Below are 24565 nucleotides of genomic sequence, written 5' to 3'. Positions count from 1 at the left end.
AATGTACAAGCAGGTCATTCAGCTCAATACCAAAAAAACAAAAAACTCAATCAAAAAGTAAGCAGAAGGCCTAACCAGACATTTCTCCAAAGAAGACACACAGGTGGCTAATAAACATATGAAAAGATGCTAGCACACCATCGCTCATTATTAGAGAAATGTAAATCAAAACTATAACGAGGTATCACCTCACACCAGTCAGAATGACCATCATCAAAAAATCTACAAACAATAAATGCTGAACAGGATGTGGAGACAAGGGAACCCTCTTCCCCATTGATGGGATTGCAAAATGATATAGTCACTGTGAACAGTATGGAGATTCCTTAAAAAACTAAGAATAAAACTACCATATGACCCAACAATCCCACTACTGGGTATATACCCTGAGGAAACCAAAATTGAAAAATACACATGTACCCCCAGTGTTCATTGCAGCACTATTTACAACAGCTAAGACATGGAAGCAACCTAGATGCTCATTGACAGATGAATGGATAAAGAAGTTGTGGTACATACACACAATGGAATATTACTCAGCCATAAAAAGGAATGTGTTTGACTCAGTTCTAATAAGGTGGATGAACCTAGAGCCTATTATACAGAGTGAAGTAAGTCAGAAAGAGAAAAACAAATACCGTATATTATCACATAAATATGGGCTTCCCTGGTGGCTCAGACGGTAAAGAATCCGCCTGCAATGCGGGAGACCTGGGTTCAATCCCTGGGTTGGGAAGATCCCCTGGAGGAGGGAATGGCAAACCTCTCCAGTATTCTTGCCTGGAGAATCCCCACGGACAGAGGAATCTGGTGGGCTACAGTCCATGGGGTCACAAAGAGTCAGACACGACTGAATGACTAAGCATACAATGCATAAATATGGAATCTAGAAAGACGGTACTGATGCACCTATTTGCAGGGCAGTAATGGAGACACAGACATAGAGAACAGACTTACGGACACAGTGGGGGAGGGAGAGGGTGGGGCAAATGGAGAGAGTAGCATGGAATCATATACATCACCATACGTAAAATTAGATAGTCCGTGGAATTTGCTGTATAATGCAGGGAGCTCAAATTCAGTGCTTGGTGATAAGCTAGAGGGGTGGGATGGGATGGAAGGTAGGAGAGAAGTTCAAGAGGAAGGGAATATACATATAGCTATGGATGATTCATGTTGATATATGGTAGAAACCAACGCAATATTTTTAAGCAATTATCCCCCAATTAAAAATAAATTTTTAAAAAGGAATTAGTGTCACTACACTAAGCAGTACTGCTTCACACTTTGACGGTGCTTTTGTTTCCAGCTAATAAAATCTGACGTGTTAGTCGCTCAGTCATGTCCAACTCTTTTTGGAGAGGGTTTAGGGCATGTTAGGATGGGGGCCAGTAGAGGTGACGCTGCAGGAAAAGGCAGGTGTGAGCTGACACCCCGCCACCTCCTCAGGTCACAGTCTGCAAGCTTTTCATCTTCTCTGTGTTCTACCTCCTTTCTCCAGGAGTCTAGTCCCTATGGGGGCCTCCCACCTTTGAGTCTGTGGAGGAGGAGTGGGTGGTCCCCTGATCTCCTGGGGGTTAAGACCTCTCCAGAGATGGGCCCAGGGGTGGGGTGCATGATCTGTCCAAGGTTACTCAGAAGGTCGGTGGCAGGACTGGGACTCACACCAGGCCTCCTGGGCCCCCACAGGAGCCACATTCCCAGCACCTGAGTCCCCAAGGCCCCTATTTCACAAGGTTGGTCAGGGAGCTACAGCATACTCCTTCTTGACAGGTGAAGGGAAGGGGGCACCCAGGAGGTTGGTGGAGCTGGGGCACAGGTCCTCAAAGGGTGGCACGGCTGGAGTGGGGGGGGGGTCACATCATGGGTTGGCAGGGATGGCTGTTGGGGGTGCTGCTGCTGCTGCCGCTTCTTCTGGTTCACTTTGTGCTCCTTTGCCTGCTGATTTTGGAACCAGATCTTCACATGACTTTCAGTAAGCCCCCATTAGCAGCCAGCTCTGATTTCCCCTGAATGGCGATGTAATGACTGTACAGCACTTCCTTCTCCAGCTCCAGGCACTGGTGATCAGTGTAGCTGTTTTGTTATTTTAGTCCCTAAGTTGTGTCTGATTCTTTTACAATCTCATGGACTGTAGCCCATCAGGCTCCTGTGTCCATGGGATTTCTCAGGCAAGAATACTGGAGTGGGTTGTCATTTCCTTCTCCAGGTGATCTTCCAGACCCAGGTTTTGAACCTGTGTCTCTTGCATTGGCAGGCGGATCTTTACTATGAGCCATCAGGGGAGCCAGTTTGGTGTAGACTACATAGTTTTTGTCTTTGGTCCTGGTCTTACCCCTGCCATTGCCACCTTCAGCTGCCACGCTACACCACATCCACTCACAGGAAGTCTGGCTTTTCCCTCCGGGTGAGGACGGTATGCCTGGGCTGCAGAGACACTGCACCAGGAGACCAGGGCCACACCCCCGGGGACTTGGGCACCACGCACTAAAGCTCCATGTGTGTACTGATCGCTCAGTCATGTTTGACTCTTGGTGACCCCGTGGACTATAGTCTGCCAGGGTCCTTTGTCCATGGGATTCTCCAGGCAAGAATACTGGAGTGGGTTGCCATTCCCTTCTCCAGGGGAGTCTTCCTGACCCAGGAATCAAACCCTGGTCTCCCACATTGTCTTTACCTTCTGAGCCACCAGGGAAGCCTCTAAAGGTCAGAGGAGGCCTGAAAGCCAGAGGGGTGGACTGGCGGTGGGAGCCCATTTACCTTTTGGTGCAGCGAAGGGTGCATCTGAGTAGCTGGTGAAGTCTGGGTACTGCAGGAGCCTGGGGGTCGAGGTCAGGTTTGGGGTGTGGGGATGTAGGCTTGTGGGCCCAGGCTGAGACGTGTGCCTGGCGGGTCCAGGTTCCCAGGAGAATCATGTCCAGCCACAGCCCACCAAGCACATAGTCCATCCACATCAGATACACGGTGTACACGCCTCTCCCTGCTGTGTCTGCTGGGCCCTGCGGGCTTGGAGCAACTATTCACCTGGACTCCTGGCCCTTGTAGATGCTTTTCAATTGACCATTGAAAGAAGTGCTCCTTCCTTTAAATTTTTTTCTTTTTCTTTTTTTTTCTGCATTGGCTCTGTGGTATCCTTGAGTTTCTTACACCTGGAAACCACCACAGTGGAATTCCAGGTAGGGGAGGGCTGGTCTTTTCTTATAAAGTGTGAAGGAAAATTTTGAAAGAAAGGCTAGGAAAGCCAAATCTTTATGACAATTAGCAAAGGCTATATATAAAGATCTGGATATATAAACAGATTCCTTTAAAATCATCACTACCCTCACACTCCTGAAATTCAGTATTTCCCCTGCAGGTACCGGTTTGAAGGCCATTTCTTGGCCTACCACCAAAACAGTAGAGGTGGACCAAAGTGATAGACAAGATACGTGTCGTGGGTAGAATCCACAGAACTTGATAATAAATTGAATTGGGGTAGAGAGTAAGGGAGAAGTGAGTGTCAAGGAAGACTCCGCAGTAGAGCTGCTATTTTTTGAGATAGAGAAGACACGGGAAGAAGATGGCTTCATAGTTTTTTTGTTTATCTTGTTCTGTTTTAGACAATTTATTGACTGATATTTTATTGAGTTATAACTCTAATGTTTTGGCTAAGTTTATCGAATAGAAATGATTATTGGCACGTAAGGTAACCTTATTTGCAAAATGATTTTCCCTTTTAAAATGTCTTTCCTCACCCTCAACATTCAAATTCTTAGCAGCTTCTCAGACTCAAATTCATCCTCAAATTTTATTGTGATGTGCTGAATGATTACATATTCAAGCTTAATTGATATGAATAGTGGGAAGTTTATTCTTAAACACAGTTTTAGCTATAGTAGAATGCAGCAAAACTCTATATTGCTTTTCTTCTGTGGCCCCTACCAAGAAATATAAAGAAGGGACCCATGCGTCCTGTGTGGTACATAGTAAGTGTTCAGTAAAGAAATGTTGAGTCACATATAGGATATTCACCTACTAAATTTTTTATAAGACATTTAAAAAGAAATGAGGCATTTTTACATAGACACATAAACACACAATTCAACTATTTCTTAGGATTCCTTTAGCTTGCCAACCAAACAACGTAGCTCACCACCCAGTTCTACAAGAATGAAGTCCCTGGCCACTGCAGTCGCTGACCTTCAACACATCCCGAAAGGAGTTCCAGACAGAGAGCAGGAATGAGGCACTCTGTGCTCTAGGGAAATTTGGTAGAGCTGGCCTTCAGGTAGTTAGATCTTTTCAGAAGACTTCATGAGCCTAATTTTTTTCATATCTTCTCACATCTAGAAGAGCACTAAAATCATTAAGAGACATTTGTTCCTTGTGACTATCAGCAACCTTCTCTGCACTAGCAGCAAGCCTCTGCCAAAATGTATGCTTGACTGCATGTATTCCCCTTCATCAAAATCATACATACTGACCTCTGCCAGACTCCCACCTCTGGCAAGCAGTTCCTCAGAGCCATCTGAGAGGTTGTGTCCTGGACTATAGTCCTCATAAGCACCCCCACTCCAACAAAATGTAACTCACAGCTCTCAGTTTGGGCATCTATTTTCAGTCCACACACTCTTACACTCATATTATATGCCCATAGATAACCTTTTACTAATAACTGAGGCTTTTAAATGGTAAGTTTATGCCCACATGAACTTATTAATTTAACAAACTTATTTAATAAACAAAGTTTATTAATTCAATAAATTTATTATTTAATAAACTTATTAAGTATTTTGTTCACAACATAAACGTTTTGAAAATATTAAAAAGCCATTTCTTTCAAAGGTCCCAGAGGGGCTCATTCTGCAATGTCTCCGTTTTTCCTGTGCAAGTGGTTGACATGTTAGACTGAGGTCTATAACGTGCAAAATATCATATGTGCTTTTAGTGCACATTTCTGCCTCCACCCTTTTCTGCACCGTCAGTGTCGTGATGCCCTTTGCGGCTGTGATATCGCTGGCGTGGGAACCTAGAAGGCGCTGGCCACTTCATTGGCCGGTCCAGTGTCGGCCCTGATCCTGCCCCATGCCCCCAGCATCCATTGCGCGGGCCTTGAGACCACACCCCTGAAACCGCTAGCCATGGCGCCCTGGGGTTTGCAGGTGGGTCTCCAGGCGGTCCTCTTTGGTTCTTCAAGGGCATCCTCGCCTGGCGCTTTCCTTTCCAGCATGTGCGGGCCAAGCCTCACTATTCAGCCCTAAAATGGGCCCAGGCGGCCACTGGGCCACAGAGCAGCAGGTAAGGGCCTCGGGGACTGCGTTCCATAACGGCTGGGACCTCGGGACCTCGGGGGCCCGGTGACCGTTGGTTTGCAGGGCTGCCTGAGAACGGAAGGCCTCGACGTCGTTACGCAGTCGTTGTGCACCGCCCTGCGCCAGGCGCCAGTCAGACGACTGTCCCTGCCCTCGAAGAGCTCGTCTTCCTGGCGCAGGGCTTGTTGGTTTCTGTTTATGAGGCTGAGTGAGCTCTCTTCTACTCCTGCCTCAATGCGAGCTTGGTGTTTATATCCCCGATAAGTGAGTAATGAACTCTTAAAAAATTTGCGTAATATATACTTACACATATGTGTGTACACGTGACACAAATATAGATGAATATGTGTGTGATTTTATGTGAGTAAACAGACTCTTCAAAGAATTAATATATTTTATTACATTATTAACATTCATAGATGTACTTGCATTCATGGGATAAACTCCACTAAGATATGTATCAGTACATGTGTATGTATCATATGTGTACATAGGCAGACATTGTTGGATTTGATTTGTTAATGTTTTATTTATAATATTTGCACTTACATTCATAAATGTTATTGTCTATGTAATTTTTTGGTGTAGTATACAGTTCTTGTCTTGTTTGGGAATCACTGCTCTTTAAGTTTCAAGAAATGAGTTCAATGACTTTCCTTCTTTACTTGTGAAGTTTGTATATCATAAGGATTTTCTGTTCTTTGCTTGTTTGATAAACCTCACCTGTGAAACACTTTCAGCCTCGTGTCTGTTACTTTTGGGAGTAAATGAGAGCCTTTTGTGTACTTTTCTGTTTTCCTTTCAACTTCATCAAGTTGATGAAGGAAATCAATTAATTTTATTGATCTTGATTGTTTTCTGTTATACTGATTTCCCTGCCTTTAAGCTTGTTCAGTTTCTAGCTTCTTTATTGAATCCTTTATTTACTTGCAATCTTTAAAATACTAAATTAATTTAATGCTCTTCTTATTTTTAATTCTAAGAGCTGCTAAAACTGCATCCACGAACCTTAAATATGTGTATTTTCTGAATGGTTCTAACTAGAGAGTAATTTCCATTTTTATTTTCTTTTTAATCTGTTACTTTATTTAGGAGTGCTATTTCAAGTCTTCAAACTAGACAGTTTTTTAAAAATCTGTTTTTATTTTTGACTTATTTATTTGCTTTATGTTAGAAAATGTAGTCTACATAATATTATATCTTTGAAGTGTATTAAGTCTTTGGTTACCTAGCATATCATCAATTTTTATAAGTATTTTATGTGATTTGAAAGGAAAGTAAATTCTTTTATTAGGTACAGGGTTCCCTCTATTTATATTGTTTTTGTTTAGTTGCTAAGTCACGTCTGACTCTTTTGCGACCCTATGGACTGTAGCCCAAGACTGTTCATTGGGAGGGTCAAATCTTGTGTATATGTACTACTTTTTTTGCTCACTTGATCTATAGATCATTGAGATAGGTTGAAATATCTCACCATGTTTTTGTGAAATGTCGAGTTTCCTGTAATTCTGTCAGGCTTTGCTTTGTATATTTTGAGGCAATCTTAGGTACTTAAAAGTTATAAGTATTATAGCTCTTTGATGGATTGTCCCTTCTATTATTATGTTGAGTCTCCATTTCTCCTTATTAATGCTTTTCCTTTAAATTCTATTTTGTCTGATAGAATGTTGTTAAATCAGTGTTGTTTTTATTACCATTGGCATGGTATAGTATTTTCTGTTTCTTTGTTTCTTTATTGCACGACATAATATGTCTAAACGTATATTTCAGTGGCATTAAATTGTTGTGTGTCTATTACCACAATCCATCTTCCCAACTTTCATCATCCGCAACTGAAATTCTGTACTTATTTAATACTAACTCTTCATTACTGCTTCTATCTCCTGATAGCCAGTAAAATTTGACTATTCTAGAAACCTCATTCAAGTGGATTTCTAGAAATTTTGTCCTTTGTGTTTGGATTATTTACTTAGCATGATGGCTTCTAGGTTCATCCTAGAAGTATTGTGGTCTGTGTCAAGATATCATTTTTAATATTCTGTGGTCTGTGTCATTTTTTAAGACTGAATAATTCCATTGTACGTATATACCTACTTTCTTTAGCCATTCATCTGTTAATGGACATTTGGGTTGTTTTTACCTTTGGCTTTTATGAATAATGCTGCTCTGAACATTGGTGTACAAATATATGTTTGAATCACTGCCTTTGATTCTTTTGGTATTTACCTAGAAGTGGAATTGTTGGATCATATGGTAATTCTGTGTTTAATTTATTGAAGTACGATGACAGTTTTCCATAGCAACTGCATCATTTTCCTTTCTCACCAGCATCCATTTCTTTATTTTGAACTTTTTGATACGCTTTTGCTTTATGGATGTGTTTTATAAGCAACATTTTTAGCTACATTGTCTAGTTTGATTGTTCAATCTGTCTTTAAATAAATGGAATGAGTCCACTTTTATTATTGTGATTACTGAAGAAACAGGGCCAGATTTACTTCTCTTTTGTGTTTTTTGTATATCACACTTCCCTGTCTGCTGCTGAAATTTTCTGAATCATCTATACTCCTCCTGTCTGTCTGTCTGTCTGTCTGTCAGTCATTCTATGTGTTATTTATTTTTCCAGCTCTGTTTAGGCTCCATAGATTATGTTTATGTTATTTTAGTGTGTTACCTTAGTACATATTTGTCCATAAATTTTTTCTGACAAAGTCAGTCATTTTTTAAATATTTGTTTCTGTTGACAATAACAGTCATCTGTTGTTTTTTTTTTAATAACAAGGATCTTAAGGTACAATGCCCATTGAACTTCTTCCTACCCAACACTGTTATTGTTTCAGTATTTTAATTTTAACTTTTAAAATGTAATCTTTCATTATGTTTACTGACATAATACATATTTTTTTAAATGGTTTTTTCAGTAATCTTTTCTGATACAATGTTCTTTCATTTAAAAGACCACTTTTATGGAGGTTAATGGTGTGGATCCTGGATTTGTATCCAGGTCCACCACTTATTTTGTTCTTTGATTTCTTTATGTCAAGTGAGTGTAATACCATGTTAAGTGGGTTTAAGACTAGTGCCTAACTCAAAGAGGCTTTGTGAGGATTTAATAAGTGAATATATGTAACTATGTCTTTGTCTCCCATTGTTAATTGGAATTACCACAAATTTCATGGCTGAGAGCAACACAAATGTATTATTTTACAGTTCTGGAGGTCAGAAGGCTAAAATGTGTAAAATGTGTTCAGCATTCCTTTTTGGAGGCTCTCAGGGGGAAATCTGTTTCCTTAGCTGTTCTTCCCTTCAGAGGTTGCCTACATTCCTTGGCTTGTAGTCCCTTCTCTTATCTTTAAAGCCTGCAGCATTGTATCTTCTCTTCTCTGACCTTGGCTTCCATTCTCACATCCTTCTCTGCCTTTGATCTTCCTGTCTCCCTCTTGCATGGTTCCTTGTGATTATGTTGAACCCACTGGATAATCCAGAATAATCTCCCCATTTTGAGATTTTAGTTTAATTACATCTGCAAAGTCCCTTTTACCATGTAAGGTAACTTATTCACGGGTTCTGGGTGGTTAGGGGATGTGGACATCTTTGGGGAGGCCATTGTTCATTCTGTCACTTTGTATACATCTCATCTCTATGTCACTTTGTGCTGAAGTACATCCTTAATTATTCTTTTAAGTGAGGGTCTGTAGGTGATAATCTCAGTCTTTTTACATATTCAACAATATAAACTTCTTGATGGGCAGTTATTTTTGTTTCAGCATTTTTAAGACATTAACCTATTGTCTGCTGGTAACTTTTCTAACAAACCAATAAATGATATACTTTTGGCCTCTTTTTTTTTTTTTTTTTTTTTTACAGAGTGGGTAAGGATTTTCATATGCACCAGATTGTATTGTATTGTACTATATTGATGGCATCCTGCCATCATTGATCATTGCATGTGTCTTTAAAAACTAATAAATTGTATGTTCAAGTTATAAAATAGTCACCTGCAAATTCACTGCATAAGACAATAAGTAGGTTATTAGCAACATTTATCTTCAAATCTTTCTCTTATTTTATCTCTCTGCCTTCTATAACTCCTCAAGAATTTTGTGTTTATTATTGTCAACTGGAAGGACCACAAACTATAAAGAGGTCAAAAATTGATTAATGGGGGTCTTAGAATTGCAATTGGGGGAACCACAGTTTTGGAGGAAGCCAGAACAGTGTCCCACTGGAGGAAAATAGGTAGAGTTTTTGATAGGGGAACGGGACGTTCTTGCGGGTTTAAACAAATTGTTTATTGGAGGAACATTTGTTACATATATGCAATCGGCTTATCAAGCACATCTCATGTTACTAGGGAAAGGTATATTTTCTTTAGTCCAGTTCTTAGCATATTTCAGCAACTCAGCAACTGTTCAGCAGTTTTATTTTAGAGTGTTCAGCAAGAGTTCAGCAAGGGCAGTGACTATGGAGGTCCTCAGGTCTCCATCATCCCTGATTTAGTTCTTTTCATATTATCTTGAAGTATTAAAAGCTTTCAAAATCACACGTGTATGTCTACAGTATATTTCTTAGCTTAACTGTTTTTGAAGTTTACAAAAAAGAAAAATATTCTGAATGAGTTTTCTAATAATTCCTCTTACCAATGATATTTTACCAAGGTTAATTGTTTTATTTTTACTGTAGTGTAATATTTCATTGTATTATTAGATCATAATTTGTTTATTCTCTTAGTGCTGGGCTTTTAGTGTTGTTTCCAGCTTTTAGATATTATTCTCAAGGCTACTGTGGAAGATTTTGTACTGTTTTCTATTGCACATGTGAAAAAGTTTTTATTTGTGTGTGTGTGTGTGTGTATGTAGGTATGCGTGCATGCCAAACACTTCATCATGTCTCTTTGCAACCGCATGGACTGCAGCATGCCAGGCTTACTTATCCTTCCCTATCTCCTGAATTTTGCTCAAACTTGTGTCCATTGTAGGTATGTGTGTGTGTGCTAAAGTCGCCTCAGTCATGCTCTGCTCTTTGTGACCCTGTGGACTGTAGTCCTCCAGGCTTATCTAGCCATGGGATTCTCCAGGCAAGCATACTTGAGGGGGTTACCATGCTCTTTGGATCATCCTGACCCAAGGATAGAACCCATCTCTCTCTCTTTTTTTTTTGAAGAACCCATCTCTTATGTCTCCTGCATTGGCAAGTGGGTTCTTTACCACTAGCGCCACTTGGGGAGAAGGTATATTAGGATGTAATTGCTGAGATATAGGGTAATGTTCAGTTTTTAAAGAAGATGCCAAACTTTTCTGGAGTGGTTATATACTCTTACCAGCAATCTAAGAGATACTACTAATGTCTATCCTCTCTGCTTGATGTTGTCAAACTTCTTTTGCCAGTTGAATTACAGAAATGTTGACTTATGATCTTAATTTGCATGATCCTGATTAGTAATGACATTGAACATAACTTGTTATGTTTATTTCTTCTTCTGTGAAATGCCTGTACATATCATTTGCCTGTGTAATTGTTTTAGTCGTTTTTTTTTAGTGTAGTTCTTTTTTTTGTTCTTGAGACTAATTTTTTGTGGTATGTATGTTAGATGTCACTTCAGTTGTTTATTGCTGTTTAACAAATCGCTCTAGAATTCACTGGCTTAAATCAAGAATGATTTATTATTTCTCTAGGCTCTAGGCTCAGAGGGGTGTTTTTGTAGCTTCATATGGCCCTGGGTCACTCATCTGACTATATTTATTTGATGGCTGGGTGGGGCTGGAAGGTTCAAAATGTCTTCACTCATGTCTGGTGGTTCAGAACTTTTCTGTGTGGCTGATGACTTGGAGCATGCGTAGTCTCAGCAGGGTAGTTGGATTTCTCCCACAGTTCTTCGCTTCAAGAGGGAGAGGGGAAGCTGGCAGGACTCTTAAGGGCTAGGCCTGGAACTGGCATAAAGTTATTTTAACAGGTCTCTGTTGGTCAGAAGAAATCACTAAGACAAGCTCTGCTTTGAGAAAGAGGAATAGACTCTACTTTGTAATAAATAGACATGCATGTAGGAATTGTGGTTATCTTTGGAGACTGCTGCTAAGTCGCTTCAGTTGGGTCCGACTCTGTGCGACCCCAGGGACTGTAGCCTACCAGGCTTCTCCGTCCATGGGATTCTCCAGGCAAGAACACTGGAGTGGGTTGCCATTTCCTTTTCCATCTTTGGAGACTATGTATCACATATATTTTGCAGCTATCATTTGCAGTATACAGCTTTTCTTTATTAAAAGTGAGATTTATCAAAAGTTCTTTATTTTAATACAGTTAAGTGTATAGACTTTTATATACACTCTTGTTTAAAAATCTTTCCTTTCCCCCATCAGAGAAATATTAAATATATTTTAAAGTTTTAATTTTGATATTTAAGTACTTAATTACACTGGAGTTAAATTTTTATTTTGTTTGTATATTTGGTGTGAATGAGAAAATGTTCAGTTTCAGTTTATTCCCATGTGGTCCTTTTTTTCTAGATCAGTTTTTCCCACTGATTTGACATGTCTTTTTATTTTTTTGTCGTTTTTAGTTGTGGTCTATTCTTTTTCACGTAGAGAAATCCCTTGTACAGCTAGTTTGGTAGTGATGACCTCTTTTAGCTTTTGCTTGCATGTAAAACTCATAATCTTTCCATTAACTTTGAATGAAAGCCTTACTGAATAGATTATTACTATTTCCCCCTTTTATCACTTTAGATATATCATGCCACTCTCTTCTGGCCTGCAGAGTTTCTGTCGAAAGTTAGCTATGAGCCTTATAGCCTTGTACATAACTTGTTGTTTTTCTCATGCTGCTTTTAATAGTCTCTTTAATTTTTACTATTTTATTTTTATTTTTTTTTTTTGAAAGTTATTCAATGATTTTATTTTTTCAAGAAGTACCTAAAACAAACAATCAAAATAATGGTGATCAGATCCTGTAACAGAAAGGGGACATCAGGTAAAAATGAAGGAAATTTTAAATAAAATACTGTTTTGCAGAGCATTTCTTCTTTATTTTTATTTTATTTTTTTTCTAATTTTTACTATTTTAATTACATGTGTCTTGATTGGTCCTCTCTGTGTTGAACCTGTTTGGGACTCTCTGTGCTTCCTGGACCTGGAAGCCTTTTCCGAAGTTAGGAAAGTTTTCAGCTCTATGTCTTCTCTCTCTCTTCTCCTTCTGGGATCTCTGTAATGTGCATGTTAGTATGTTTGATGTCCCAGTGAAAGTGAAAGTAGCTCAGTTGTGTCCAACTCTTCAAGACCCCATGGACTGTAGCCTGCCAGTCTCCTCTGCCCATGGAATTGTCCCAGCCAGAATACTGGAGTGGGTAGCCATTTCCTTCTCCAGGGGATCTTCCCAGCCCAGGGATTTAATCCAGGTCTCCCGCATTGTAGGCCGATTCTTTACCAGCTGAGCTACGAAGGAAGCCTAAAGTTCTCTTAAATTGTCATCTTTTCTTTTTTTTTTTTTGTCCTGTTTCTTTTCAGTTACTTCCACTACCTGTCTTCCAGCTCATGATCTGTTCCTCTGTATCATTTAGTCTACTGATCATTCCTTCTAGTGTATTTTGCATTTCAGCACTATATTATTCATCTCCGGTCCATCTATATTTTAAACTCTTTGTTAAAAACTTCTCACTCTGTTCATCCCAAATCCTCTTGAGTTCTTTGATCATCTTTATGATCACTACCCTGAACTCTTTCTCAAGTAGATTTTCTGTCCCCACTTCATTTAATTCTTTTGGGGTTTTATCTTGTTCCTTTGTTTGGAACATGTTTCTCTGTTTTCTCATTTTGCCTAACTTGTTGTTCTTATTTCCATGTGTTTTGTAGGCTTGTTACATTTCCTGACTTTGGAAAAGTGGCCTTTTATAGGGATGTCCTATGTATCCTAATCGAACATTCCCCCTAGTCAAAGACCTATATTGTTTAGGGGTGTGCCATATGTGAGCTGCATGAGTCCTTATGTTGTGGCAAGTTGACACTTGTGGGTGGTCTACTAGGCCTGGCTGGCCCCCGACCTGGTTGGTCGCCAGGCAGGCCCTGCCTTGGGTAGAGGTTGCTGGCTACTGATTGATGGGGTTGGGTAGGGTCACAAGGTGGCTGGCTATAGAGTCCTGGCAGATGTGAAGCTGATGTCAACCTGCTAGGAGGTGGGATTGGATCCTGGGGCCACTGACTGAAGGGACCAGTGTCCCAGAGCTAGTGTTGACTTGGTGGTGGTTGGGGCTTGTTCCTGACACAGCTGGCTGAGGGATCCAGGGTGTCTTAGGGCTGGGATTAGCCTGCTGGCAGGGTAGTCTAGGTCCTGCCGTGGCAAGCTGTGAAACTGCAGTGATCCTGGAGCGGATGCTAGCCAACTGACACGTGAGGCTGGTACAGGACTAGTGTTGGCCCTCTGATGGGCAGTGCTAGAGCTTGAGGTCTATGGCTACAGGGGCCAGGGTTTGGAGCTGGTATTTAGGCCTACCATAGGTGGAGCTGAGGCCCGGGAGGTCTCAGAGCTAGTGCTGGTTTACTGGTGTATGTAGGCTGGCCTTGGGGCTGGCTGCCCTCTGGTGGGCAGTGCTGGAATCTGGAGTCTCTGGCTATAGGGCCCTGGAAGTATTCCACCCTCTCCCCACCGGTAGGAGGGGACAGGGCCCAGTAGGTCCTGGGGCTGATGCTGGTCTACTGGTGAGTGGGAGCTGGGTTCCAGGGTCTCTGGTGAAAAGGGTCTTGTCCTGGGGCAGCTGTGGGTTCAGCACCCCTATAGCAGCCAGCCTGCTGGTTGGTGGGGCTTTGTTCCCACTTGGGCTAGTTACTTGGCCTGAGGCATCCCAGTACTGGCGCTAACAGGTAGGTGGGTAGGGATGAGTTCTAATATGCTAGAGAGAAATTCCAAAGTGGTGCTTGCTAGTGTCCCTGTCCTCATGATAGAAAAAGTTCCCTAAAATGACTACTCCCAGTGTCTGTATCCCCAGGATGACTTCCAGTTGCCTCCTGCTTCCCTGGAATGCTCTCCAGAATCATCAGATAAGGTGTGACCCAGGTTCCTTTCAACTTACTACTTTTGCCCTGAGTCCTAGAGCATGTGAGATTTTATGTGCACCCGGTAAGAATGGAGTTCCTGTTTCCCTCAGCCCTCTGGGTGTCCTGAAAGTAAATTCTGCTGACTTTCAAAGCCATATGTTCTGGGGGCTCATGTTCCTGATGCAGGACCCCTGGACTAGGGACGCTGATGTGGGGCCTGGACCTCTTACTCCTCTGTATTTGTAATTTGTGAGTTGCCCACTAGGGGTCTGAGACTTAACTGTACCCTTCCTATTTTTTTATCTTTAGTCACAACTAAAGATAAAGGTATTTTCTGCTAGATTCCAGTCTTTATCATCAGTAATTGCTCTGTAACTTTTGTGTGCCCATAGGAGGAGGTGAGCTCAGGGTCTGCCTTCTCTGCCATCTTGGCCAAATTCCTATTGATTTTGTAACCTATAACTTTACTGAATTTGTTTATTAATTCTAACTGAACTAATCTTTCCATCTTCAAAGCCAGCCAACAATAGACTATTGTGAAATAATAAGAAACACATTGGCCTCTGCCCCGGTTCCTGACACAGGACTGCTTGAATTTCTGGACTGAAGAAATTCTGAATTTCTGCTTGAATTTCTGGACTGCTTGAATTTCTGGACTGGTTCCCGACACAGGACTGCAGATTTCTGTAATATACCTTGAAGTCAGAAAGTGTGATACCTGTAGCTTTATTCTTTTTTCCAAAAATGACTTTGATTATTGAGGGTCTCTCGTGGTTCCAAGCAAAGCATTTTTTTTCCTACTTTTATGAAAAATGCTATTGGAATTTTGATAGAGATAGCATTGGATCTGTTGATTATTTTGGGAAGTATGGGCATTTTAATATTAGTTACTGTAATATGTGAGCATGAGCTAATTTTCCATAATTTTGTGTTTTGCTTCGGTTTCTTTCATCAGTGTCTTATAGTTTTCAATGTACAGGTCTTTTAATTTCCTTGGTTAAATTTGTCCTTCAGAATTTATCTTTTTTGGTGTTATTGTAAGTGTGATTGATTTCTCAATTTCTTTTTTGTGTAGTTCATTGTTAGTATATAGAAATGCAATTGATATTTGAATGTTGATTTTGATTCCTACAGCTTTACTGAATTTGTTTATTAACTCTAACAGTTTTTTTGGGTGGAGGATGACAGAGGATGAGCTAGTTGGTGGACATGAGTTTGAGTAAACTCTGGGAGTTGGTGGTGGACAGGGAAGCCTGGCATGCTGCAGTCCATGGGGTAGCAAAGAGTTGGACACAACTGAGCGAGTGAACTGAACTGATGGTGGTTCTATTTTTAGTTTTTTTAAAAAACCTCTGTATTGTTTCCCACAGTGTCTACACCAATTTACACCTCCTACCAACAGTGTCAGAAGGTTGTCTTTTCTCTCTATCCTTGCCAACATTTGTTATTTGTATTCTTTTCTATGATAGCTATTATGACAGGTTTGAGGTGATATCTCAGTGTGGTTTGAATTTGCATTCCTCTGTTTGATTAATGATGTTGAGCATATTTTCATGTGCCTGTTGGCCATCTGTGTTGTCTTCTTTGGAATAGAGTCTATTCATACCTTCTGTCCATTTTTAAACCAGACTTTTTATATTGAGTTGAATTAGCTGTTTATGTATTTTGGATATTAACCCATTATCGGTCATATCATCGGCAAATATTTTCTCCCATTCAGTAGGCTGTCCTTTCATTTTATCAGTGATTTCCTTTACTACACAAAAGCTTTTTAAGTTTTAATTAGGTCCCATTTGTTTACTTTTGCATTTATTTCCTTTGCTTTAGGACAAGGATCCAAAAACATATTGCTGTGTTTTATGTCAAAGAGTGTTCTGCCTGTGTTTTCCTCTAGGAGTTTTATAGTATCTGGTCTTAACATTTTGATCTTTAATCCATTTTGAGTTTATTTTTGTATATGGTGTTAAAGAATGTTCTGATTTCATTCTTTTATATGTGGCTGTCCAGTTTTTGCAGTACCCCTTATTGAAGAGACTGTCTTGTATGTTCTTGCCTCCTTTGTCATAGATTTGTTGACTCTTTGCGACCCCATGTACTATACAGTCCATGGAATTCTCCAGGCCAGAATACTGGAATGGGTAGTTTTTTCCTTCTCCAGGGGATCTTCTCAACCCATGGATTGAACCCAGATCTCCTGCATTGCAGGCAGATTCTTCACCAGCTGAGCCACCAGGGAAGCCCAAGAATACTAGAGTGGGTAACCTATCTGTTCTCCAGGGGATCTGCCTGACTCAGGAATTGAACCGGGGTTTCCTGCATTGCAGGAAGATTCTTTACCAGCTGAGCTACTAGGGAAGCCTTTGTCATAGATTGACTATATGTGTGTGAGTTCATATCTGGGCTCTCTATCCTGTTCGATTGATCTGCAATATGGATGGACTGGAAATTAATATTAGTTACTGTATTAGTTACTGTTTTTGTGTCAGTGCCATATTTTTTTAAAATTTTACTTTTATTGAAGTATAGTTGATTTACAGTGTTTTGTTAATTTCTGCTATACAGCAAAGTGACTCAGTTATACAAATCTGTACATTCTTTTTTATATTCTTTGCATTATAGTTTATCTCAGAATATTGAATATAGCCCCCTGTGCTGTACAGTAGGATGTTTTTTATTCTATATATAATAGTTTGCATCTCCTAACCTCAAACTTCCAATCCACCCCTCTCCCACTCTCCTCCCCCTCGGTAACTACAAGTCTTCTCCATGTCTGTGAGTTTGTTTCTGTTTCGCAAATAACTTCATTTGTGCCATATTTTAGTTTTCACATACAATGATAGTTGTATTTGTCCTTCTCTTTTTGACTTGTACTTAGTATGATAATTTCCAGTCCCTCGATATTGCTGTAAATGGAATTAGTTCATTCTTTATTATGGCTGAGTAGCATCCCATTCAGAAAAGGCAATGGCACCCCACTCCAGTACTCTTGCCTGGGAAATCCCATGGATGGAGGAGCCTGGTAGGCTGTAGTCCATGGGGTCGCCAAGAGTCTGACACAACTGAGCAACTTCACTTTCACTTTTCACTTTCATGCATTGGAGAAGGAAATGGCAACCCACTCCAGTGTTCTTGCCTGGAGAATCCCAGGGACGGTGGAGCCTGGTGGGCTGCTGTCTATGGGGTCACACAGAGTCGGACACGACTGAAGTGACTTAGCAGCAGCAGCAGCATCCCATTGTACACATGTGCCACATCTTTGTCCATTCATCTGTTAATGGACATTTAAGTTGTTTCCATATCTTGGCTATTGTGAATAGTGCTTCAGTGAACACTGGGGTGCATATATCCTTTTGAACCATGTTTTTCTCCAGATACATGCCCAAGAGTGGAGTGGCTGGGTCATATGGTAACTCTCTTTTTAGTTTTTTAATTAATTTATTTATTTTAATTGGAGACTAATTGCTTAACAATATTGTAGTGTTTTTTGCCATACATTGACATGAATTAGCCATGGGTATACATGTGTTCCCCATCCTGAATCCCCCTCCCATCTTGCTCCTATCCCATCCCTCAGGGTCATCCCAGTGCACCGACCCTGAGCACTCTGTCTCATGCATCGAACCTGGAAACCTCCATACATTTCTTAATGTATTTAAATGACTGAAAAAACTCACAGTTAAAAGCTAAGAAAATTATTCTTGGCTTAAATTATTTAGTTAGAATTTACTTCCATGCAAAATTTACTTTATTTTGAGACTTTCTGTATCTTGTTAAATTTCCCTCGGTAATCAGAAAGAGACTCTCTGTCTTGCATATTTCAAAACCCATTTCCTTTTGTTCTATTCTGTTCTATCTGAGGCATTCTGGTAGTACATGAATGTGGCCTTAGTACTTAGTGAATGGTGAAATGAGTTCGGTGTCTTAGGCTTCCAGTTCTGTTGACTTCCCTGAGTTCTTTCTGATGATTTATTCTTGGGGAGATGATCTTAAAACTTACTATATTTAGTATAGAATTTAAGGTCAATTAGAATTGTATGTATATAAACACATCAATGTAAGAAGGAAAAAATTGTCATAGAGAGGAAGTTAGACAATATGGACTGCCCTGAGAAAGATAGCTAGCATAGTGAAGGCTCTGAAAATTATATTACACACAAGAAACACTTGAAGGTAATGAGAGTATTAAATTAATAAGCCTACTGGAAAGTTGGGAACTATATATATACATATATATATATATATATAGTTTATAGAATCAGTAGTAATAGCTGTGAAATAATTTTTTATGTTTTAAAAATAACGTGAATGTATTTTTTCAGCTCATCACTTCATAGTTTTGTTCAGAAAAATATATGGAGACATTCAGACCCAATGATTTGACACCAGTAAATAAAGACAGGAACAAGGATAAAGGAAACTCAAAACCAAGGTAAAATAAGATATAATTAAATTAAAATCTCAAACATACCTGGCTAGTGATAAGCCATTCTGACAATGGAAAATATAACGTATCACATGAGAATTGAATGAGGGTTGTGGCATGTAGAAAACCTTGGTTTCTTAGGAGGTTCTTCCCGACAAGATAGGCAAATCAACACTGACTCCTTCTCCCAGACCAACTTTGGATATGCCAAAAAGTGTGAAAGAGGTTGATGGGTGTGAGAAACTAATCAACAGCTGCGAAATCCCAGGAAGGCAGTAGGTGGTTTGGTTCTAGATATGGACTGTGGATAGAAAACTACAGCTCAGAGCAGAAGAGGGCAGCAGAGAGCAGATGAAGAAAAGAGTGTATCAGCAAACACTCAGAAAAAAATAATGGAGAAGAAATCTTGAAAATATTTCTGAGTTGTATTTAAACATGATGGATTGGAACCCTTGTTTTTATGGCTCTCCTTCCTAAAACCATGTTAAAATGACAGTAAGGAATAAGAGAATTCAAGATGAGATACAAGCAAGTGGGAGTACCAGTGACATTTTGAAAGCTTGAAAATACATGGATAAGTTATCATTAATTTAGCAGAGTGGAAATTATAAACCCAAGGTGTCAGTTGGTGTAGCCCAGAAACAGGCTGATTCATCCTCCCCCATCTCCTCCCTTCCATCACTATTCTCTCCAGTCCCACAAACTCAGGAATTAAGGATATTATGTACCTCTGAAAGTGCAGAGCAGCTGAGACTGCAATCAGTTAGTTGAAAGTTTGTATAAGAAGCAATCAGAATATGTATCTTTCTTCACCTCTCACAGCCAAAAGATTCTTTCTTTCTTTATTCTCAGAAATAATCTGAGAACAGCTGAGAGCAGATTAATGTATTCAAATCAAAGAGATCTTTAGTTTTCTTCTTTTGTTTGACTATGAGAAAGCTCACAGCTAAAAGCTAGAGATTACTCTCTGGGAAATTGACCAGCCAAAAGGAAAGATGTGTAGATAATGTCAGTAGGAATTACCTAACAAAATTCCCAGATTGCCCCAAAGTCAAATCTACCAGTTGAAAAACACCAGTGCATGAAGAGTTGTTTCATTGTTATTTTAGTGGTGACTCATATACAACCAGCAAACTGTGATCATTTGAGGATTGTTTATAGCACGATAGAAAGCGAAACAAATCAAAGAAGCTTGGAGGAAATACATAATACAGGGAGAAGAAAACTTCAACAACCACCACCACAAAACTATCATTAAATGACTGAACAGTAACAGAAGAAACAGTTCACATTTAGAGAATAAAAAAAATGGAGCACTTGCATAAAAATAGTTTTGAAAATTTAATTATATAATAGCAGAAGTGAAGCTTAAGAGAACAGTTGAAAGGTAAAGTTGAAGAAATTTTCCTGAAAAAAAAAAATGAAAAAAATAGAGATAAAATACAGAGAAACAACAAGAAAAGGGATCCATAGACAACAAAATAAGATGGTAGAAATAAATCCCCAAAATGTCTGTAATCACAGTAAATGCAAATGGACTAAACTTTTTCTTTTTAAATGTCAAATTGAATTTAAAAAACGCACGGTGTGAAAGCATCCTAAAATGCAAAAGGATAACAACGGATAAAAAATGTAAAAAATAAAAGTTATACCTTCTATTTCAAGGTATATGGAACAGTTGTAATGCTGTGCCATTTAAGACCATAAATCTTGTTTAAAAAATTATCAATATACATTACATACTCTTTAATTACATTAGAACTTAGTTATAAGAGTTTAACTAGAAACCATTTGGAAATGAAACATAATATCTGAAAAAACAAATACTTTTCTAAATAACTAGTTGGTGAAAGGAGGACCTCTAAAGGAAATTAGGAAAAAAATCTTAGAACTGAATATAGTAATAGAAAGAAGAAAAGAAGAATTGAAGGGAGCTTAAACTACTGCATTAGTAACTATGTCACACATATAAAAATTGTGTGTTTAGGGAGAAACTTATAGTCATTAAACTGTGTATTAAAAGACAAAAAGGGCTAAAAAAATTAATGAGTTAACAATCTAAGTAGTTAGGGGTGAGAATGTAGAACAGAATAAATCCTAAGAAGGCAGAAGGAAGAAGATAAAGATTATCAGAAATTAACATAATAGATATCAAAGATAAAGAAAAACCAGCAAAAGCACAAGTTGTCAATAAACTGACAATCATTTGATAAGATCAACCAGGAGAAAGAAAGGGAAGTCACACATAGACAGGGTTGTGACACTGCACAACCCCAGGAAGCACCATTCACGATGTGTTCTCTCCTGAAACACAGATGTGCTGCCTCCTGAAACCCAGATCAGGGGAGAGTAGGGTGAGTGACGCACCACGCAGTAGTGTCATACAGTGGCTTTGTAACTAATACAAATCAGAAAAGGGACCTAAGTACAGATCTGAATTAAAAGGATAAGAGTAAATGAACTGTTTTGTGATAATAAGTTGAAAGCTTACACAAAATATAAAAATTTTAAGAAAAATACAAATATATAAGATAGTCGCAATAAATAATAGGAATATGAGCTTTCTTTTACCACTTAAATTGTTGAATTAGTAGCAGTGAATCACCACCACTCCCATTCCTCTTTCTCTTACCACCACAGACCACACACATCAGGTCCAGAGAAATTGAGTTTTTGAGTTTCTAGAAGAGTGAATCCTATCATATATAACTTATTCTACAGAACAGAAAAAGAGAAAGTAGCCTCTAACTCAGTTTTTGAGGGAAGTTTGTATAATCCTACAAATAAGTTTCATGCATGACCGCAGAAGCAAAAAAATCCTAAATAAAATATTAACCTACCAATTAAAGCAATGTATATTAATGGATGATACATCAAGATCAAATTGTGTAGTTTATTTCAGAAATGCAAGTTTCAATGTTAGAAAATCTATCAATACCAATTAAAAGATGAAAGAGAAAGATTTGATAAAATTTAATATCTGTTAATGATAAAAACTCTTAGGAAACCACTTGATTAAGGGCATTTACCAAAAACCAAGAGCAATAACATATTTTGAATGATCAAGTGTTAAAAGCATTCCTTTTAAATTCAGAGGAGTGACAGGAATGCTTGCTCTGTTGCCATTTCTATTCAACATTCTATCATAGGTCCTAAGGAAGGAAAAGAAAAAAGACAAAGAAAGCTGTAAGGTTTGAAAGATCAGAAACTGCAATTATTCATAGACTGTCTACAAATAAAATACAAAATAATTTACAAAATTTTATAATAAGTGAATTTATTAGCAAGGCTGCAAGATTAAAATCAGTATTTATAAGTGTATTGCTTTTCTGTGGTCCAGCAATAGATCAAAAATATAATTAAACCGTAACTATCATTCATAATAATAATGAAAAATAAAGTACCTAAAAAATTCTTTTAAAAATGATGTGTTTGTATGAGAAGATACTCAACATCACTAAATATTACAGACATGTAGATCAAACCTACAATGACATATCACCTCACACCAGTCAGAATGGTCATCATCAAAATCTACAAACAATAAATGCTGGAGAGGGTGTGGAGAAAAGGGAACCTTCTTGCTCTATTGCTGGGAATGTAAATTGATATAGCCAATATGGAGAACAATATGGAGGTTCCTTAAAAAACTAGAAATAGAACTACCATATGACCCAACAATCCCACTGCTGGACATTTACCCTGAGGAAACCATAATTCAAAAAGACACATGTTCCTCAGTGTTCATTGCAGCATTATTTACAATAGCCAGGACATAAAAGCAATCTAAATGCCCATCAACAGATGAATGGATAAAGAAGATTTGGTACATATATACAGTGGGATATCAGTCATAAAAAGAAATGAAATGGGTCATTTGTTGATGTGGATGGACCTAGAGTCTTTCATATGAAGTGAAATAAGAAGGAGAAAAACAAATATATATTAACACATATATATGGAATCTACAAAAATGGTACAGATGTACCTGTCTGCAGGGCAAGAATAGAGACACAGATGTAGAGAATGGACCTGTGGACATGGGAGGAAGGGACAAATTGAGAGAGTAGTATTGGCATGTATACTACATGTATAAGCAGATAGCTAGTGGGAAGCTGCTGTATAGCACAGAGAGCTCAGCTTGGGGCTCTGTGACGACCTAGAGGGGTAGGCTTGCGGGGTGGGAAGGAGAGGGGGTTGTGTGTGTGTGTGCTAACTCACTTCAGTCGTGTCTGACTCTGTGTGACCCCAAGGACTGTAGCCTACAAGGCTCCTCTGTCCATGGTATTCTCTAGGCATGAATACTGGAATGGGTTGCCATGCCCTCCTCCAGGGGAATCTTCCCAGGGATCTCACCCGCATTTCTTAAGTCTCTTGCATTAGCAGGATGTAGCTCATTTACTTTGTTACACAGCAGAAACTAACACAACGTTGTAAAACAGTTATACTCTAATAAAAAATATATTTGACCTTTATAAGTAAAATTACAGAATTTAATTGAGAGTGCAACAGAATGTATATAGAAAATCAAAGGGCCAAGAATATGTAAGCACTTTCTTTGGAAAAAGACAATTTGGGAAAATTTGGGAAAAAGACAATTTAAAGCTATCAAAACTATAGTAAATAAAGTAGTGTGATATAGAAATGAGGATAAACAAATAAAAATAAAGAACCAGGAATGAATAATTGTACACACATTTTGATTGATGACAGACTTGCTGGTACAGATAAGTGAGGGAGAGGATGGGGTGTTCAGTAATGCTGTTGTAATGATCACATGGGCTTCCCTGGTGACTCAGATGGTAAAGCATCTGCCTGCAACGCGGGAGACCTGGGTTCTATCACATATCCTTATCAGGAGGGTACAGAAATTGCATTTGTCCTCATCCCACAAATCAGTTATAAGACTTGTGAAAGGCAAAACCGTAAGGCTGTTAGGAAAATTTATGAGAATTTTGTTATCACTGTGGAGTAAGGAAATATTTCTTAATTAAGACAAATCATACACAGATAAATTAGACTATTTTAAAGTTAAGAACTTCTATTTGTCAAGAGTTCAAAGATAAGTCCAAAGTGGAAGATACTTTTAATACATATAAAATGACCAAAGATTACCACCCAAAATGTGAAAATAACTCCTCGGTATTGCTAAGAAAATGGTAAACAATTCAGGAAGAAAAAAAAAAAAGAACAAAGGATATGGAAAAGTTTTGGGGATAGTCATTATAATGACAAGGCAACTGTTCAAGGTGTTTATAAACCGAATCAGTTCAGTTCAGTTCAGTAGCTCAGTCGTATCTGACTCTTTGCGACCCCATGGACTGCAGTACGCCAGGCCTCCTTGTCCATCACCAACTCCTGGAGTTTACTCAAACTCATGTCCATTGAGTCAGTGATGCCATCCAACCATCTCATCCTCTGTCATCCCCTTCTCCTCATGCCCTCAATCTTTACCAGCATCAGGGTTTTTTCCTGTGAGTCAGTTCTTCGTATCAGGTGGCCAAAGTATTGGAATTTCAGTTTCAACATCAGTCCTTTCAATGAATATTCAGGACTGATTTCCTGTAGGACGGACTGGTTGGATCTCCTTGCTGTCCAAACTGAATGGCACTCACAAAGTCCTCAAAGAAAAACGAGTTAGGAATACCTAATAAAGTTATCCATCCATAAACAGGTTCAAAGAAATGCTTTATTGTCTTTGAAGAGAAGTATTACCATATTATTCAAGTGATCAAGTATTTTTGTTTAATATACCTAACAAGGGTCTCTTTTCTACTGAGAAGTATATGTTTGAATTTTCTCTGCTTTGCAAAAGTATGGTATGTAGC

The 24565-nt window shown here is 38.9% G+C and overlaps 1 protein-coding gene and 1 pseudogene across 1 annotated transcript in view; one reads left to right on the top strand and one right to left on the bottom strand.

The window, feature by feature from the left end:
- Positions 1-1741: 1741 nt before the first annotated feature.
- On the bottom strand, positions 1742-4540 carry LOC147356840 (homeobox protein CDX-1-like; annotated as a pseudogene).
- A 470-nt stretch (positions 4541-5010) lies between these two features.
- The window catches only part of DNAH14 (dynein axonemal heavy chain 14), a 376358-nt gene continuing 356803 nt past the window's right edge, over positions 5011-24565 (top strand). The window contains exons 1-2 of the mRNA XM_086345146.1: positions 5011-5277; positions 18634-18743. Coding sequence (XP_086201272.1) covers positions 18667-18743 — 77 coding nt within the window. The 5' untranslated portion in view covers positions 5011-5277; positions 18634-18666. The remainder of the gene's footprint in view (positions 5278-18633; positions 18744-24565) is intronic.

This window comes from Bos grunniens, chromosome 16, assembly GCF_055505025.1.
Source record: "Bos grunniens cultivar Pamir isolate PY7600 chromosome 16, Bosgru_T2T1.0, whole genome shotgun sequence".
Taxonomy (NCBI): Eukaryota; Metazoa; Chordata; class Mammalia; order Artiodactyla; family Bovidae; genus Bos; species Bos grunniens.
Note: the sequence above shows the minus strand (reverse complement) of the source record. Positions and strands in the feature narration are given on the sequence as shown.